Source organism: Bos mutus, chromosome 22 (assembly GCF_027580195.1).
Source record: "Bos mutus isolate GX-2022 chromosome 22, NWIPB_WYAK_1.1, whole genome shotgun sequence".
Taxonomy (NCBI): domain Eukaryota; kingdom Metazoa; phylum Chordata; class Mammalia; order Artiodactyla; family Bovidae; genus Bos; species Bos mutus.
In genome coordinates, this window is record NC_091638.1 from 50804374 (window position 1) to 50823054 (window position 18681).

Genomic DNA, 18681 nt, shown 5'->3' on the forward strand with positions numbered 1-18681 from the left:
GCTGCGATTCATGGGGTCACAAAGAGTTGGACATGACTGAGAGACTGAACTGAAATGAACTGAAGGAGGTATCAGGGCTGAGAAGGAGAAAGGAGAGAGAGTGAGCAAACAGGTGGAAGTAAACCCGTAAGCCTGGGACAATGTGGAGGATAACGTGGCCAGAGCAGGGAATAGAATAGTGTAAGAGATAGATGAGGAAGAGAGGGCCAGAGATGCAGTTTAAAAAGATTATTGCTTATTGTTATTTTGGGAAGCAAAGGACCATTTGGGGAAGAAGTTTGATGTTATTGATTAAATGTAAGAATATTCATTCTCTCACAGCCATGATCTAACACTTTATAAACCCTAGAACAGCGGATCTCAAAGTTTTTTATTTTGAGAACACATACACTCTTTTTATTTTTTGCCTTTCATATTTTTTTGTATTCTTTCTCAAAAGTTGCTTAATCTCCCCCCCAAAAAGTTGCTTGACCTAACATCTTTCTGTCTGCACTATACAATGAAAATACAAACTAAATGAAAACCAAAAAACAAATACAGTGTAAAATTTTACAAATAACAAATCTGTCCCAAAATATACTTAAATAAAATATGCATTTCATTAAGGGATCTACTGTGCATTCTGGGAAGCTTCATAACATCTAGGCAGGACCAACATTCGTGGAAGGAGCGAAAAGAATTTGCGTGCAATCACAGTTTGGAGCGTGTTTCTGATTGCCAAGTTTGAAGGCAAACTTCTTTTTTTTTTTAATATATGATTTTTTTTATTTTTGGCTGTGCTGGGTCTTCACTGTTTGCATGGGCTTTTCCCTAGTTGCAGTGCACAGGCTTCTCATCGCAGTGGCTTCTCGTGTTGCGGAGCGCGGGTTCTAGGGCGAGCGGGCTTCAGTAGCTGCGGTGTGTGGGCTCAGGTGTTGTGGCTCCTGGGCTCTAGAGCATAGGCTCAGTAGTTTTGGAGCACAGGCTTAGTTACTTCTTGGTATGTGGGATCTTCCCAGACCAGGGATTGGAAACCGTGTCTTCTGCATTGGCAGGTGGATTCTTTACCAGTGAGCCACTGCGGAAGCCTGGAGATAAACTTCTTAATGCGCGATCCATGGCCTTGCAGTCTGCTACTCCTGTCATCTGGCCTAACGCTTAATGTAGTCTTCAACTTTGTTCCGGAAGTCTTCCTTGTCCCACAAATGATGTTCTGCAGCTCCAATATTTAGTGGATCATCGAAACTCAAAATATTAGTAAACAGTTTAATCCCCAAACAACATCCTTCCGTGTCCTCGTGGGAGTCCAGCCAGTGCCCCAAAAATGTTGAGAACATTGAGTTTTCTCTCAGTAAACTTAGGGGTATTTCACCTGTCTCTGTGATGTTGGGGGTGCCAAATCCTGGACAAGCATTTCACTTTGGGAGGCAGCATGTTGTATGCATCAGAAACTTCAGTTTCAAACTGAAATTTGCCACCCTGGTAGTAACCCTTATCCGGAGTGACAGCTGAAAGCGATGGAACTTGTTCAGATTAGGAAAACGCACTTTGCACGTACAAGGTAAATTAGCTTCAGCTTCTGCCGCCTCTTTAACAAGCAGCCTGTCTCACGGACACCCACCGAGTGGAGTCAGAGGCTGTAAGTGGCACCCAGGACTCTTTGAGCCCACCACCCTGCTTCAATTTGCTTGGTAGTGAAACATCGTTGTTGGTTTTTCAAAGCTGAGCCCAGCTCTTTGTGACCCTGTGGACTGTAGCATGACAGGCTCCTCTGTCCTACACTCTTAAAATAACTGAGGACAACTCAAGAGAGATTTTATATGAGTTATATCTCTCTCGCGTAGATGTTTATGTGTTCGAAAATAAAACAGGAAACTTTAAACTTTTTTTTAAGCTACACTGCCAGGCACATGGGAATCTTAGCTCCCTGTGCTCTTCAGGTCGTTCAGTTGTGTCCAGCTCTTTGTGACCCCATGGACTGTAGCCCCCCAGGCTCCTCTGTCCACGGACTTTTCCAGGCACAAATACTAGAGTGGGTTGCCATTTCCTCTTCCATGGGCTCTTCCTGACCCAGGGATCAAACCTGTGTATCCTGCGTTGGAAGGCAGATTCTTCACCACTAGCGCCACCTAAGCTCCCTGAGAAGGGATCCAGCTTGTGCCCCCTGCTGGGGAAGGGTGGAATCTTAACCACAAGACAGGAAAGTCCCTATTTACTTATTTAAAATAAGCAACAATATAGCAGTAGACCTGCCCTACAAGAAATGCTAAAGGGAGTCTTTCAGGTTTAATGGAAAGGACACAATGTAACTTGAAACCATCATTGAAAATAAAGTGAAGTGGGTCCCACTCTTTGCAACCTCATGGACTGTAGCCTACCACTCTCCTCCTTTCATGGGATTCTCCAGGCAAGAGTACTGCAGTGGGTTGCCATTTCCTTCTCCAGGGGCATGTTCCCAACCCAGGGATTGAACCCGGGTCTCTCGCATTGTAGGCAGACGCTTTACCGTCTGAGCCACCAAAACCTCACTGCTGCTGCTTCTGCTGCTGCTGCTGCTAAGTCGCTTCAGTCGTGTCCGACTCTGTGCGACCCCAGAGACGGCAGCCCACCAGGCTTCCCCATCCCTGGGATTCTCCAGGCAAGAACACTGGAGTGGGTTGCCATTTCCTTCTCCAGTGCATGAAAGTGAAAAGTGAAAGTGAAGTCGCTCAGTCGTTCCGGACTCTTAGTGACCCCATGGAGTGCAGCCCACCAGGCTCCTCTGTCCATGGATTTTCCAGCAAGGGTACTGGAGTCGGTGCCACTGCCTTCTCCGTTCCTTCTCCTAGTTACCATTAAAAAGTATGACTCTCCTTGAATGGAATGATCAACAGTTAAATCACTGTGCTAAATGGTAAAGGTGAACACTCCTCTCTGAAATGAAAATCTTTTACAAAGCAATACCAAAAGCATAAGACAACTTCCAGTTACTACCAAAGACTGAAAGAATAATTCACCACCTGATTAATATACACGCTGAAGACACAAACACTATCAGCTGAAGTATAGTCTTAAATATGCATGCAAAAACCTAACTAATTTGCATACAGTGTTGAAAAAGGGCTTTCTACATTCAGTTATGTCTGGTAAATAAGCCTTGTTTTAAGACATGGATTTTGTAAATATGGTTATTATTGAGGTCTCCATCTCTTTGGGAATTAAAGGATCAACGTATTTTTTAGAAAGAATATGTAAATCACAATAATAAAACTATAATAGTATTCAGTTATAACTATGGCTTCCTTGAACCTTTAAAACAATTTTTCCTTAAAAAATTAATCTGAAACAAACTGAACTACATGTTTTCAACATATACTGATCTTTATCATGAATTAAATACTTCCATTGTAACTGTACTTCTAAGACAGACATTTCAGGAATGGTATGCAACAAATCCTATTAGAAATAAAGACGATATTCAATGAATAATAAGCCATTATCACTAAGATCTGATTAATTTTTAGTGCCTTTTTTATCCTGACACTTTTCACTGGGAGTTCAGTAGTCAATTCTAGAGACGGATGGTCATAAAGACTGAACTTGTTTGTTGATCTTGGTTAGCTATTCCATAAACTCCTACAGACTTTAAACATCATCAAATATCTATCTGGAGACAGAATCAAATTCCATGGGTCAAGGGCTCAGTCCCACAAGACTGCGCTCCACTGCAGATAGAGGTCACAAGGCCAGGTTGTTACCTGTGCTTCTGATTAACTGGCTACATATTGAGTTTACAATAACCCTCTCCAACTTATGCTGCCAATCTCAAATTTTGTCACCTGTACTTCTGACCCGCTGGCTGTACATCTGAACTTCCAAAGCCTGCTTCTCAATTTCCATTAATTTGCTAGAACAATTCACAGAACTCAGTGAAACATCTTAGTTACTAGATTACTGGTTTGTCCTAAGAGGATTATTAAAGGATAGCCATCAATAGCCAGAAGAAGAGATACAAAGAGCCAGGCATGGGAAGGGGTGTGGAGCTTCCATTCCCTCTCCAGGCACCACTCTCTGCCCATCTCCACATAGTCACCAACCCGGAAGGTCTCTGAACCCTGTCGTTCTGGGGTCTTTATGGGAGCTTCCCATTACATGATTGATTAAATCATTGGCCACTGGTGACTGACTTAACCTCCAGCCATTCTCCCCTCCCTTGGGGTCTGGGAGTGGGACTAAAATTTCTCCTGCAATCAGCCCCCACCCTTGGGTGGGACCCAAAAATCACTTTCCCTAAAGGGTTTTCAGGATTTGAGGACAAGAAGCCAAGTATTATCCCATTGCTCTTATCTCTCAGGAAATTCCAAGAGTTTTGAAAGGTTGTGAACCAGAAACTGTGGGTAAAGATCAAATATATATGAGAAATATGTATTTCGGTCATTCAGATGACATATATAGTATTTTTATTATGTATGTATTGGCCATGCTGCACAGTTTGTGGGATCTTAGTTCCCTGACCAGGGATTGAACCCAAGCCCTTGGCAGTGAAAACAGTTGCATGCTCAGCTGCTTTGTTGTGTCTGACTCTTTGTGACCCCGTGGACTGTAGCCCACCAAGCTCCTCTGTCCATGGGATTCTCCAGGCAAGAATACTGAAGTGGATTGCCATTTCCTTCTCCGGGCGATCTTCCCAACCCAGGGATCAAACCCACATCTCCTGCATCTCCTGCATTGGCAGGCGGATTCTTTACCACTGAGCCACCTGGGAAGCCCAGAGCTGTGAGTCCAGTTTTGACCACTGGACCGCCAGGGAATTCCCCAGATTGGACTTTTTCCCAGATTGGACTTTTTTTTTGTATCTATGTATACATATAGATACATACTATCTATATGTATCTATAAGAGACTCACTTTAGGTATAAGGGCACAAAGAAGTTGAAACTAAGGGGTGGAAAAATATATTCCATTTGAATAGTAACCAAAAGAGGGCTGGGTGGCTCTTTGATTGTAAGGCAAATTAGACCTAAGTCAAAACAGATTACAAGAGACAAAGAAGAAAAAAATTAATAAAAGGTACAAGAAGATATAACAGTTATGAATGTACATACATCTTACAACAGAGCCCCAAAATATTAATATATGAAGCAAAAATCGACAGAATTGAAAGGAGAAATACACGGTGCTCCAATAATAGTTCAGTATTCCACTATCAATGATGGATAGAACCAGACATAATCAATAAGGAAATGGAGGACTTGAGCAATACTATAAACCAACGAGACCTAACAGAGACGTACAAAACATTTTATCCAGCAATACCAGAATACACATTCTTCTCAAGTGGTCGTGGAACATTCTCCAGAGTAAGTCATGTGTTAGCCCACAAACAAGTCTGCTGCTGCTGCTGCTGAGTTGCTTCAGTCGGGTCTGACTCTGTGCGACCCCATAGACGGCAGCCCACCAGGCTCCCCCATCCCTGGGATTCTCCAGGCAAGAACACTGGAGTGGGTTGCCATTTCCTTCTCCAATGCATGAAAGTGAAAAGTGAAAGTGAAGTCTCGCTCAGTCGTGTCCGACTCCTATCGACCCCATGGACTGCAGCCTACCAGGCTCCTCCGCCCACGGGATTTTCCAGGCAGGAGTACTGGGGTGGGTTGCCATTGCCTTCTCCACAAACAAGTCTAGATAAATTTAAAAAGATTGAAATCACACAGAGTATTTTTTCCTTTTTAGTCATAATGGAATGAAACTAGATATCAATAAGATAAGGAAAACTGAAAAAAAAATCTTATATATGTGGAAATTTAAAAACATACTGGAAAAAAAAACCATACTGTGTGCTGATTAATTTTATACATCAATTTGAAATGACCAGGGAGTATCTAGATATTTAGCCAAGCTTTATTAGGTGTGTGGGTGTGTGTCTGAGGGTGTTTCTGTGTCAGATTAACATTGGTTTATTTCTTTTCTCTCCTTTTTTTTTTTTTTAGTTTTTGAGATTAATATTTGAATAGATTGAGTAAAGCAGATTACCCTCCCTAATATGGGCAGGCCTCATCCAATGAATTGAATTTCTGAATAGAACAAAAAGGTTGAGTATAAAAGGAAACCCTCACATCTGATTGCTTGAATGTGAACATTTTTTTTTCCAGCCTTTGGGCTATGACCAAAACATCAGCTCTTTTAGGGTCTCCAAGCCTGTCAGCTATTGGACTGGAATTTATACCATCAGCTCTCCTGGTTCTTACGCCTTCAGACTTGAACTAGAACTACTCATTGGTGGGACTTCCCTGGTGGTCCAGTGACTAAGAGTCAGTGGCGCTCCCAAAGCCTGGGATTCGAGCCCTAGTCAGAGAACTAGATCCCACATGCTGTGTGAACTAAAAAATAAAATAAAATGAAGACTCCACACACCACAAGAAGATCAAAGGCCCTGCCTGCCACAACTGAGACCTGGCAGAAGCAAATAAATAACAATAAATTATTTTTAAAAGAAGGACTATACACTGGCTCTCCTGGGTTTCAGATCTGCCAGCTGCAGATCGTGGGAGCTCTCAGCCTCTGTACTCATGGGAACCAACAGTCTGTAAGTTCATAAACTTAATCTTTCAGTTGAGCTCTCTCTCCATACATATATGGTGCAGAGGCAGCTGTCTACTGGAGAGATATGACGTGAGACTCATCTGTGATGAGGGTCCTCATGGGTCTGCTGTCAGAGCTGAGTCCTGAAGACCACAACCTGCCTGTGTCCTCTTGATTCTCAGGAGGCCTATAGTCCTCTGGAATGTAGGGAAGCCACTGCTCCAGTATGGGGCAGGGAGTGCTGCTCCCTAAAGGGGAAACCCTCAGGAACCTGGAAGGACCCAGGCGAGGAGTCTTTAGTCTGAGTCAAAACGGAGATAGCAGGGAGCAGTCTGGAAAGCCCAAGGTTCCAAATTACAATGAAGGAGGGAGGGTTTTCTGTCACTGGAGGCCTCTAGGTCTGGGCTGGGAAGGCTCAGCTCCTCCAGACTGCTCCTTGGACTGGCCTGGAATTGTGGTTTGTGTCTGTTTGATGCCCCACTATAAGAATTCTATGGGCTACACTGGGCCTGTGTCTCTTGGAGACCTCACACAGATAAGGCCCGGGTCACCAAAGGTGGAGGGTTTGTCTGGAGGGTTCTGACTTATAAGGAAGGAATGCAAAAGAGGCTCTGGTTCCAGCTCTACTCCATACTGCTTTCTTGGCTTCAGAAATCATTGAACTGTGTCTGGCCTCAGCTTTGTTATGGCCTCCATAAAGCAGGCTTAACTGACAATTTCTGGGGCATTGTTTCACGGGTATCTGGAAGGATGGTGATGATGATAAATATGACGGTGAATTTTTTTATTGTTGAATTATGTTCCTTGAGGTATAACTTACTTTTGTTTGTTTTTAAATTTGTTTATTTTTAATTGAAGGATAATTGCTTTACAATCTTGTATTGGTTTCTGCCATACATCAACACGAGTCAGCCATAGGCATACATATGTACCCACCCTCTTGAACCTCCCTCCCACCCCTTTTTTCTTATTATTATCTTATTTTTTATTTCTTTAATGAGGCTTTTTTTTTTTTTTTTTTTTTAACAAATCAATATTTATTTATTGTGGCCCTGCTGTGTGGCCTGTGGGATCCTACTTTCCTGACAAGGGATTGAACTCAAGCCCTAAGCACTGGAAGCCAAGGAAGTCCCAAATGCAGTATAATTTATATATAATAAAATGCACATATATTGAGACTTCCCTGGCAGTCCAGTGGTTAAGGTTCCATGCTTCCAATGCAGGGGTGCCAGGTTTGATCCCTGGTCAGGGAACTAAGATTCCCACATGCCCTGTGGGGCAGACAAAAAATTAAAAAAAAAACAAACTTTTTTTAATGCACATATCTTAAGGATTATTTAATGAACTATGACAAAAGTCTAAAGAAATACAACTACAGCCAATCAAGTCATAGCCCTAGGGAAAACTGTTCTGATTTATATTATTCTACATTATTGTCACTTTTCTAGAATTTCACATAAGTGGGACCATACCATATGAACTCACTTGAGTCTGACTTCTTTTGCTGAATATAGTACATTTGAAATCTAGTCGTGGTGCTGTGTATAACAGTTGTTCATTTGTTTTTTATTGTGGTAAAACATACATGACATCAAATTTACCATTTATTCATTTAACTGTATACATACTTCATTGGCCTTATGTACATTCATAGTGCTGTGTACTTCTCACCACTATTTCCAGATTTTTTTTTTTTCATCCATCTTGAACTAAACCTCTGTACTTGTTAAGCAACAACTCTGTATTTCTCCCTCCCCAGCTCCTGCAACCTCTATTTAACTTTCTGTCTCTCTGAGTTTGCCTCTTCTAGGTACCTCACATCAGCGGAATTATACAATATTCGCTCTTCTATATCTGGCTTATTTACTTAGTGTAATATTTTCAATGTTTATCCATGTTGAAGCCTATGCCAGAACTTCATTTCAAGGCTGAATAATTCCATTTTGTGTAATTACACTATTTACCCATTCATCTGTTGATAGACAAGTGGATTTGTTCATTTCTTTTTATTGTTGAATAGTATTTCATTGTATGGCTATACCACAATTACCTAATCTGTTCATTTGCTCATCTGTTGGACATCTGGATTATTTCCAAACTTTGGCGATTATGAATAAAGCCCTTGAATGGACGCTTAACTCATTTCTCTTGGGTAAATACTTAAAGAATGCAATGGCTGAATCATATTTTAGGTATAAATTTAGTCCATAAAAAAATGGCCAAACTGCTTTCAAAGTGGCAGGAAATTATCAGTGGATAAGAGTTCCACATTCTCCTCAGTTTTTTTTGTTTTTGTTTTTTCTTAGTACTTTGGCCACCTCATGCAAATCTCCTCAGTTTTTAATTGTAGCCTGTCTAGTGGGTGCAGGATTGGAGAAGGAAATGGCAACCCAGTCCAGTATTCTTGCCTGGAGAACCCCAGGGACAGAGGAGCCTGGTGGGCTCCTGTCTATGGGGTCGCACAGAGTTGGACACGACTGAAGCGACTTAGCAGCAGCAGCAGCAGTGGGTACAGGGAAGTTCTAATTTGTATTTCTCTGATGAATACTCATGTTAGGCATCTTTTCATGGGCATATTGGCTATTTATCTTCTTTTGTGAATTATCTCTTCAAATCCTTTGCCCTTTAAAAAAAGGGGGGAAGGGCAGTAAGGGGAAGGGAAGTAATATCTACTTCTGCAATCAATATCATGCTTGTAACTTTACGCGCTAAATTAAGTCAGCCCCGCACAGAGGCAGAAACGGAGTAAGACTTCAGGCGCCTAGAGAGTTTAGCACAGATTCTATCCAGACGGCTAGGCCGTTCCTGGGCGTGGTCTGCGGCTGACCTCTACGGTTCGCTCGCTCAGTGATTGGCTGAAGGAGCACTTCCGCAAGCACTTCCGAATTCCGGCCCGCCCCGAGCATCGTTGACTGGCCGGGCTGGCCTAGCGCGAGTCCTCTCGGGAGTTGTAGTTCCTGAGGCCCTGCTGAGGACGCCGGGAAGAACCATTGGGCAGAGGCCAGGAGCGGCGGTTGTGAGTAGTCGCGACCGCTGCCACCATGTCCCGCGTGTCGGTCCCCTGCCATGTGAAAGGTACAGTGGCCCTGCAGGTGGGCGACGTGCGGACCTCCCAAGGCCGGCCTGGTGTTCTGGTCATCGATGTCACCTTCCCCAGCGTCGCGCCCTTCGAGGTGAGCAAGCCCTGTGGGCGCGACCGGGGCTCCTGGGCGGGGCTTATCTGGGAACTCGGGCGTGTCCCAGGCAATGAATCGTTTGCTGAAAGCCTCTGCGGTATCTCGCCCGTAATAGTCAGTTAACCATTTCTTTATTCCTTTTGTTAACACATATTAGAGTGCAGTTTCCTCTTCTGTTCACTTCAACATCTCTCCCCCATGTCCAGAACGGTGTTAACACGGAAGTGCCAGAATAGTAGGCTAGGTGCTCGAAATAACAGTTTTGAACCAAACAGAGGTGCGAGGTGATTTTGTCCCTGGCCACTGGCTAGGTATCATTTGACAATGAATTACCCCCATACCTGCTGCCTGCCCATTCCAACAGACCCTGCTGTTCAACTCAAACTTCATCAGGATCTTCCCAGTGGCTGCAGTTTCCAGACTCCAGTTACCATGAGTAACTGGACACCTCAGGCCCTCAACACAGGACAAAGTCCACTTTCTAATGGCCTGACGTTCAGAGCCACTTTGTGTCTTTGCCCTCCTTGCCTCTCGGCCCCACCCACTTTGTTCTGTAGTGTATGGTTCTTACTCAAGCTGTTCCTTTCTCTAGGCTGGGAGACTTCATTAAAGTGCCCAACCCTGGTAATCCTGATTCAGTAGTTCTGGGGTGGAGCCTGTACACCTATGCTTCAAAAAATTTTTCCTTCAGTATTTTTTTTTTTGGCTGCATCATGTGGCATGTGAAATCCAAGTTCCCTAACCAGGGATTGAATCCCAGCCCTGGCAGTGAAAGTGCCGAGTTCTAACCACTGGACCACCAGGGAATCCCCTCCTTGATTAATTCTGATGACTATGCAGTGATGAGAACTACTGTAACTAGGCTGAATCACTCTCTGGCACAGGCATGTGCCAGGTTCGCTTCTTGGTGCTCCTTTGTATGTGCTACTTTTACATTTTCTACCCTTTGACCGTCCACTTGAGGAACTCATCTGTACATTTTCTGACTCCTCTAGAGGTAGGTAGGGCTCTGACCTCTGGCAGCATCAAGGACATGCGGCGAGACCTGAGATCATGGTTTGTTAGCATGATGTGCTTATTTAGACTGTGAGTTCTTCTAGGAAAGCAAAGCACCTGTGGATTCTTATTGAAATTGTTAGATTGGTACAAGAGTCCATTCCTCAGTGGAGGAAGAGGTGGTGCTTTTGAAACCCCTCCAGCCCTGGACCCTGGTCTGATTTGTTTTGGTGGGTTGTGTGTGCCCTAGTTGCAGGAGATCATGTTTAAGAATTACTACACAGCCTTTTTGACCATCCGTGTTCGCCAGCACACCTCAACACACACTCCAGCCAAGTGGGTGACCTGCCTGCGGGACTACTGCCTGATGCCCGATCCGCACAGTGAGGAGGGAGCCCAGGAGTACGTATCGCTGTTCAAGCACCAGGTCAGCTGGGACTCAGCGTGGCCAGGGCAGCCCAAATGAGGGCTCCCAAGGGGCCTGGGGTCTGGGCCAGGATACATGCGCGAAGAGGGGTGGGCAAGGCTGGTCTGGGCTGTGGTTCTTTGGTGAGTGCCTTGGAGGAACTACTTTTTCTTCTCCAAGGCCTGGGGAGAAGGCCCCTTGGCTCATTGCTGGTTGGCTCCTGGGCAGTGAGCTGGGGCCTCTCTGGGTCCTTGTGTGTGTGTGTGTGTGTCTGTGTGTTTATGCGTCAGATGCTGTGTGACATGGCCCAAGTACTGGAACTGCGCCTGATTCTGCGACAGCCATCACCACTGTGGTTGTCTTTCACGGTGGAGGAGCTTCAGATCTTCCAGCAGGGACCAAAGGTGAGTGACCAGCTCAGAGCTGTTGGCTGGCCCTTTCTCCACGGGGCTCCTAGCTATGGCTGGAAGGCCTGGGGGTGTGGGTGGCAGTGGATGGGTAAGGATGGGGAGACTCACAGGGAAATTAGCCAGGTGGGAATTCTGGAAGCTCATGATGAGCGGTGAGGGCATGCCCTCATATTTCCTGACTTTGGGGGCTACTTGCCTCTTTCATATCTGGAACTTTCATGGACCAGAATCTGCTTCTGACCCTTGTCTTTATGGGGCTTCCTTCTGCAGCAGAATTTAGGCAGTTTATGTGCCCGTGGGTCCTGAAAAGGATTTTCTCAGTGTCTGGGGCTCAGTGGCCTTTCTTCTGTCGTCAGGACCTTGGGCTCTGGTTCCAGGGCTCTCCTACTGTGCCCTTCTCAGGGCAGTATCCTTTGCTTTGCAGAGCCCTTCCATGACCTTCCCCAAGTGGCTGTCCCATCCAGTGCCTTGTGAACAGCCCACTCCCCTTCTTGAGGTAAGCCCTCGCCCTGGGTGAGAACCATGTGTGAACAGCTTTGGTGTCCAGCACAAGCCCAAGGGGACACCTTTCTGCAAGAATCTGGGGCTGGACCCAGGGCCCTTGGTTCACCCTGTGGGACCTCCCTTCTGGGATCTGAGGCATCTCTGTGGGGCTGGGCCACCTACTGCACATCAGGCCCTATCGTCCTGTTTTACAAGTCATCTGGGAATGTCAGCTGGAGGGCCCCACAGCCCCGCTTGGCCTCTCTGGAGTTCTGAGGGCACTGCTGGGGAGAGACCCATGGCCACTGACCCCTCCTTCTGGAGCAGGGTCTCCCAGACCCCAGCAGGGTATCCTCCGAGGTCCAGCAGATGTGGGCGCTGACAGAGATGATCCGGGCCAGCCACACCTCCACAAGGATCGGCCGCTTTGACGTGAGTGATCGCTTCCCTGTGAGTGGCTCCCTTTGGCCTGAGTGGGTCAGGTCTGATGGTCTTTTGTGTTGCAGGTGGATGGCTGTTATGACCTGAACTTGCTGTCCTACACTTGAGCCGTGGCTCGTCAAGACATTGGCCGTCCGTGCCCACCTAGGCCCAGTTTGGACCCCCATCAGAGGCTGAAGTGCTGTCCCCATGCATTCCAAGTGTTGCCTGCATGCACCTTCTGTCAGGACCACTTTCACAGAGTCAAGATTCCTGGGGGCTCACTGTGTTGCTTTAGCATGAGCTCCTAGAGGGGATGCATTCTGTCCTCAGCTGACTGCAACCCGAAACTCCTCCTCCTCCCTAAAAACACTCCAGTTCTGTTACTAAGAATCCCTCTGTACCCTCTGTTTCTCTGCCAAGCTGCACATTCCTGTCTTCTGCCTGCTCTCTCACCCCAGAGTGCAGCGGGCTAGGGTCACCTCCCAGAACCTTGGAAGTTGGCTAAATTAATAGCTTGGAAGCTTGAGGGAGAAACAAGAACCCCATTTCTTCCTTCTGCACCTCCTAATGGTCTCTCTCCCTTTGTGTTATGCCCACAAAAAGAAAAAATTCCTGTCTAAACCCTTCTGCTGCTCACCTTGGGAGCCACACAGGGCTGGGAAGTGGGGCAGCCTGAGTCCCTTGGTCCCTGAGCTGGCTCCTGGATGTGTGTTCAAATGGGTCTGTCCACCTATTGGGTCTGGGCGGGTGCCTCCAGCAAGGCTGGGGCCTGAAAATGAGTCCTGGGACTTGGCTGCCATCTGACGGAGCCCAAAGCATATCCTTGCCCCTCCTCCATTCACCCCCTTCTACAAGCCATGCTCAGAGTGATGAGGGATCAACTTTGGTGGGGTGGTGGGTCTGGGTGAGGGTTCTCAATGGTGCTTTTTGAGAAGCTGAGGTTTCCTACAACCCCAGGCCAGCAGTTGAAAAAGACAGGCTGTTTTCTTATGAGAAAATCCTGCTTCTCTCTGGTTTTTCGTGGCTTTCTTCTGGCGGCTATTGGGAGGCAGTTCGGCAATGTGTGTTGGACCTGGCCAACTGGATGTCTGTGTGGTTCAACAGCTTTCTGGGGGAAGGTCAGCCACCTTTTGTGGTCACCTTCTGCTCTCCACCATCAGAGTTCTTGCAAGTGGAATCTGCCTGCAGGGTCATTGACTTAGCCCCATTCAGCTTTTGCTAAGAGGGTAACGATCGCAGTCTTGTGCTCAAGGAGTAGCAGCCCTCAGTGTATATGGGTGGGAGCGGGGAGGTCCCTGGGATGGCAGACCTCCTGCACAGCTGTGTCCCCAGCACAGGGCCTAGTGTGCAGCAAGATCAATAAATACCTGTGGAATGCATCCCTGTGCTGGCTATCTATGTTCGCCCAGGGAGAGAGCAGGAGACCCTCCCAGGAGGCCAGGTTACAGTGGTATTCCACCTACCAGGCTGGCTCCACCCTCCTGTGCCCTCTCCACCCCTTCCCCTCCCCCCAGGTGACCTTACATGCCTGTTTTCCCAAACTGGTAATTCAGGCCTTTCAGCCCTTTGCAGTACTTTGGCCCTTTGGAGGCAGGGCGGTCAGCCCAGGGAGGTCTAGCCCCCAGCTCTATTTTTGGCTCTGATCAGATGGAAGAAGAGCCCGGGGCTATTTTCCTGCTAGAGGAGTCAAGGCACTGTGTGTGCTAAGGCCCCGCCTGCCCTTGGGGCTGCCCACTCTCTCTTGTAATTCCCCCAGGGCGGGGGGAGAGAGACCTATTTAAGCAGGGCCCGGACTACATCTCCCAGCGTGCCTGGCAGAGTGGTGGCCTCTGTGCGTCGGCTGTACCAGTTGTAGGCAAACATGCAGCAGGCTAGGAGCATGGTATCCCGTCTGAGCTCGCGTCTGCAAGCTCTGGCCTCGGCCCCATGCCGTTCGCTCAGTTGTGCGCAGGTGGGCCGGAGGCTGCTGGGTTGTGTTGCCAATCTTGGAGGGTGGGGGAGGGGAGAGGGCTGGGGTCTGGGGCCTTGGTGGCACTGAGCCTGGCCGCCCGCAGGACGTGCTCCACAGGACACCGCTCTATGACTTCCACCTGGCCCACGGCGGGAAGATGGTGGCGTTCGCGGGCTGGAGCCTGCCCGTGCAGTACCGGGATAGCCACGTGAATTCACACCTGCATACACGGCAGCACTGCTCGCTCTTTGACGTGTCCCACATGCTGCAGGTGAGCTGGGGGAGGGCGCCGACTGCCAAGCCTAGCGTCCTTGCCATCCACAGCTGTGCAACCCCTGGCCTTTGCTGGGAGCTGGATACCCAGAGCAGCCCTCTCAGAAGAGTTCGAGGTCTCGACGGTGTAATAATGGACTATGGCCAGACCAGTTTAGAGGGTCTCCTGCTCATCTCCCCATTTCATCTTTCCAGCCTGCTCCCACTTAGGGGTACCTCAACGTCCCGGGGGTTGCTGGGGCTACCACTCATTGTCATCCACCATTCTGGATGTTGGTTTGGAAGAAGGGGTATTTTAGGAGGGTGCCAGGCCCTTTCAAGTTCCCTAACTTCTCTCAGCGCATCTCTTGAATTGGCGGATGTGGGGGAGTTAAAGGGGGGCTTCTGCCTCTTGCAGAACAAAAAGACTAGTCAGGCACTTTGGCTGAGTTGGACCCGGGCCCTCGGGGGAGGGAAGATGCTTCCTTGTCCATTGCCTTCCAGACTAGCTACTGCAGTGACCTGACGCTTTTTGATCTCTTTCCCAGACCAAGATATTTGGCTGTGACCGGGTGAAGCTGATGGAGAGTCTAGTGGTTGGAGATATTGCAGAGCTGAAGCCAAACCAGGTGGGGCCCCTCTTTTATTTCTGCTCAGTGAGCATCCTTAGATATGAGCCAGCAAACCCATCTGAGTCCTGGCTTCAGGCCTGGGGGCACAGAGCTGGAGCAGACATAGTTTCTCAGGACCTGTATTCCTGGGGGATGGAGTACCTACGGGGCCTGGGCTGACCCAGCTTGCTCCCTGCACCACCATTTCAGCCCTGCACATGAGGCTTTATGAGTCTCTGGTGGCGGGGTGGGGCCAGGGGTGGTCTGCCTCACACTTCACCTTGGCCTCTTGGAGCTGGAGGCAATGATGCTCCACTTTGATGTTAGGGAACACTGTCGCTGTTTACCAGCGAGGCTGGAGGCATCTTAGATGACTTGATTGTGACCAGCGCCTCCGAGGGACACCTGTATGTGGTGTCCAATGCTGGCTGCAGGGAGAAGGACCTGACCCTCATGCAGGTAAGCCCCTCTTGTTGTGTTCTAGGTACCCTGTCCTCCTAAGTCACAGAGTTGCATCCTTGTCCAGGACAGACCTGGAATGGATAAGGGGTTCAGACAGTGACTGTGTGAAAGAAAGCAGGCCAGTGGGCACTCCAGTGTTGAAGTGGGGGGCAAGTAGGGAGGTGAAGCTGATCCTGGCCCCTAAGTGAGCATCCTCTGGTGAAGATGGAGGGCTGGAACCTGGTGTTAGAGCTTGCAAACCAGGGCTAGAGTCATCCCTACCATTTAGTAGTTATATGACCTTGGAAGACGAGAGCCCACTGTGCTGAGCTCTGTGGCACCTGGCCCACAGCAGGTGCTCAGGGAAAGGGATCCCGGAGCTAATGGGATATTTCTTTCCTTTCAGGACAAGGTTAGGGAGCTTCAGAACAAGGGCAGTGATGTGGCCCTGGAGGTGATGGATAATGCTCTGCTAGCCCTGCAAGGTAAGTGGGCCAGGCTGGGCTTGCAGTTGACTTCTGCCTTCCAGGTTTCCTCTACGGCTTGGCATGAAGGCCATGCTGGGGGAAGGTGAGGGTGTTGGAACCTAATTCTGTGTTTGGTATCATGCCCTCCTTATACCTGCCATGAGGCTCTGTGGGCAGGAACATCTCCTTCCATCTACAGGGTGGGGCTTGCTCGGGGCTTGTTCTTATCCCGGAGGGCTGTGATCCAGCTCCCTGGGGGCACTGGGACCCGGACACTTGGTTACTGGCTCCCTGGACCCAGGTCCCACTGCAGCCCAGGTGCTACAGGCTGGCGTGGCTGATGATCTGCGGAAACTGCCCTTCATGACCAGCGCTGTGATGGAGGTGTTTGGCGTGTCTGGCTGCCGTGTGACCCGCTGTGGCTACACAGGAGAGGACGGTGTGGAGGTTTGTCAAGAAGTGGGCATGGGGTGGTGCCGGGCACTGGACTCTGGGGCCAGCTGCCCACCTGCTCTGTCTGGTGTCCCTTGCAGATCTCAGTGCCGGCAGCGGAAGCCGTCCGCCTGGCAGCAGCTCTGTTGAAAAACCCTGAGGTGAAGCTGGCAGGACTGGCAGCCCGGGACAGCCTGCGCCTGGAGGCAGGCCTCTGCTTGTATGGGAACGACATTGATGAGCACACCACACCGGTGGAAGGCAGCCTGAGCTGGACACTCGGTGAGCTGGGCTAGCACTCAGGGAGGGGATCCTGAAGGCTGGAGGGACCCTCACTGAGACCAGCCCAGGACTGCTTCCAAGGCTGTGTAGCCTAGAGCAAGGGACACAGCCTCCCTGAGCCTTCATTCTCTGAAGGTGCCACAGTGGCTTTGCCCAGTAGAGGCTGAGGACTCTCAACAGAAGTGAGGTGGGCAGGTGAGCCTTCAAGACCAGGGGCAGGAGGTGGGTGACTAACTGCACTGCAGGGGAAGGAAAGGAATCAGGTGCAGGGGGGGCCTGAATGAAGGGGCCTTGATGCTGGATGGATGTTGTACAGGCGGGCATGCTCAGTTGTGTCCGACTCTTTGCGACCCTAAGGACTGTAGCCTGCCAGGCTCCTCTGTGCATGGAATTTTACAGGCAAGAATACTGGAGTGGGTTGCCATTTCCTATTCCAGGGCATCTTCCCAACCCTGGGATCAAACCCGTGTCTCCTGCACTGGCAGGTGGTTTCTTTACCACTGTGCCACCTGGGAAGCCCTGGAGGGATGTTACTTGGGGTCCTTGTTGCTGGGACCTTCTGTGGTCAGAGGTCTGATGGACGATGGTTTAAATCTATTGTGTTACGCTCCAGGGAAGCGCCGCCGAGCTGCTATGGACTTCCCAGGAGCCTCGGTCATTGTTCCCCAGCTGAAGAGCAAGGCACAGCGGAGGCGTGTGGGGTTAATGTGTGACGGGGCTCCCGTACGGGCACAGAGTCCCATCCTGAGTCCAGAGGGTACTGTGATCGGTAGGTGGACCAGGGAGGCTGGAGAGCCTTGTCCCTCCCCTAGGAGGGCAGGGGCCCTGGGCTGGCAGGGGGGTATTGACACACGGCCTCTGCCCGGACAGGTGCTGTGACCAGTGGCTGCCCCTCACCCTGCCTGAAAAAGAATGTGGCAATGGGTTATGTGCCCTATGAGTACAGTCGGCCAGGCACCCCACTGCTGGTAGAGGTGCGGCGGAAGCAGCAGCCAGCCGTGGTCAGCAAGATGCCCTTTGTGTCCACAAACTACTACATCCTTAAGTGAGGATGAGTGGGGGACGGGGCCTTTCCCTCCAGGAGCCTCACACTGAAGGGCATTCTACCAGGGGTTAGTCAGGAAGCTAAGGCAGAAACACACCCAAGGTGGGTGGCTAGGTGGATGCTGGTTCTTGTCTGGGTGAGCGGGGACACACCACCCGTTGCTGCCTCATCCCGTTGCCACTGTATCTTCAAGAGCGCATTTCTGAGTGATGGACCAGCCCACGTGCCAGTGACCCCTCTCTTGCCTGCTGGAGAAGATTGATTCTGGTATCTCATCCTTCCAAAAGGCTTACTTCAAGGGGAGAGAAAGCCTGCCCAACCTACCTCACCACGGTTTCTCACACTGCAGTGCCAGCTACCTCCTCTAGTTCACTGGCCATGAAGGCAAGCCATTGGCTTTCTCCGGGCAGGGGTGTGATTCCCGACTTATAGAGGGTTGGCCCAGGAGGGCTGCAGGGCCCATGTGTAAACTTGGGGATGGCTGAGGTGGGCATGGATCCACTCTTTCACATTCTCCAGTTGGCCCAGTCTGCTGCCCAGTAGTCAGCCACGCCAGGCTAGGCTCACCAGCTGTTCTGAGTCCCAGGGCTGCTGTGGACAGGCTGGGCCTCCTCCCCGGCTTGCCTTATCCTGAGCTGACCTTCACCCCTGGGACTTATTATTGGACTCCACAGACTACTAAAAAATAAATAAGTGAGCTTCCTTCTTGTTCTCCAGAGTCTCTAGCTTCATTGTTCTCTGTCCACAGACTTCCTGGGGGTGCCAGTCT

General features: G+C 49.1%; 2 protein-coding genes and 1 pseudogene across 3 annotated transcripts; 2 read left to right on the forward strand and 1 right to left on the reverse strand.

Moving 5' to 3' along the window:
• Window positions 1-1121: 1121 nt before the first annotated feature.
• LOC102276995 (NEDD8-conjugating enzyme UBE2F pseudogene) lies at window positions 1122-9443 on the reverse strand (annotated as a pseudogene).
• Window positions 9444-9474: 31 nt separating this feature from the next.
• Window positions 9475-13810, forward strand: NICN1 (nicolin 1, tubulin polyglutamylase complex subunit). Of its 2 annotated transcripts, none has more exons than XM_014477095.2 (6): window positions 9475-9710; window positions 11020-11136; window positions 11406-11519; window positions 11950-12021; window positions 12336-12440; window positions 12515-13810. In XM_014477095.2, exons 1-6 carry the CDS (start codon window positions 9579-9581, stop codon window positions 12554-12556), a joined length of 582 nt encoding a protein of 193 aa, XP_014332581.1. In that variant the 5' UTR covers window positions 9475-9578; the 3' UTR covers window positions 12557-13810. The 2 variants fall into 2 exon arrangements, with proteins under 2 accessions (XP_014332581.1, XP_005892154.1); XM_005892092.3 differs by having other exon boundaries at window positions 9478-9710; window positions 10960-11136.
• Window positions 13811-13952: 142 nt separating this feature from the next.
• Window positions 13953-18635, forward strand: AMT (aminomethyltransferase). Its single transcript, XM_005892089.2, has 9 exons — window positions 13953-14382; window positions 14486-14653; window positions 15183-15263; window positions 15573-15704; window positions 16093-16171; window positions 16455-16600; window positions 16687-16867; window positions 17481-17636; window positions 17738-18635. The coding sequence occupies exons 1-9, from the start codon at window positions 14293-14295 to the stop codon at window positions 17914-17916; spliced, it is 1212 nt and encodes a 403-aa protein (XP_005892151.1). The 5' UTR covers window positions 13953-14292; the 3' UTR covers window positions 17917-18635.
• The last annotated feature ends 46 nt before the right edge of the window (window positions 18636-18681 follow it).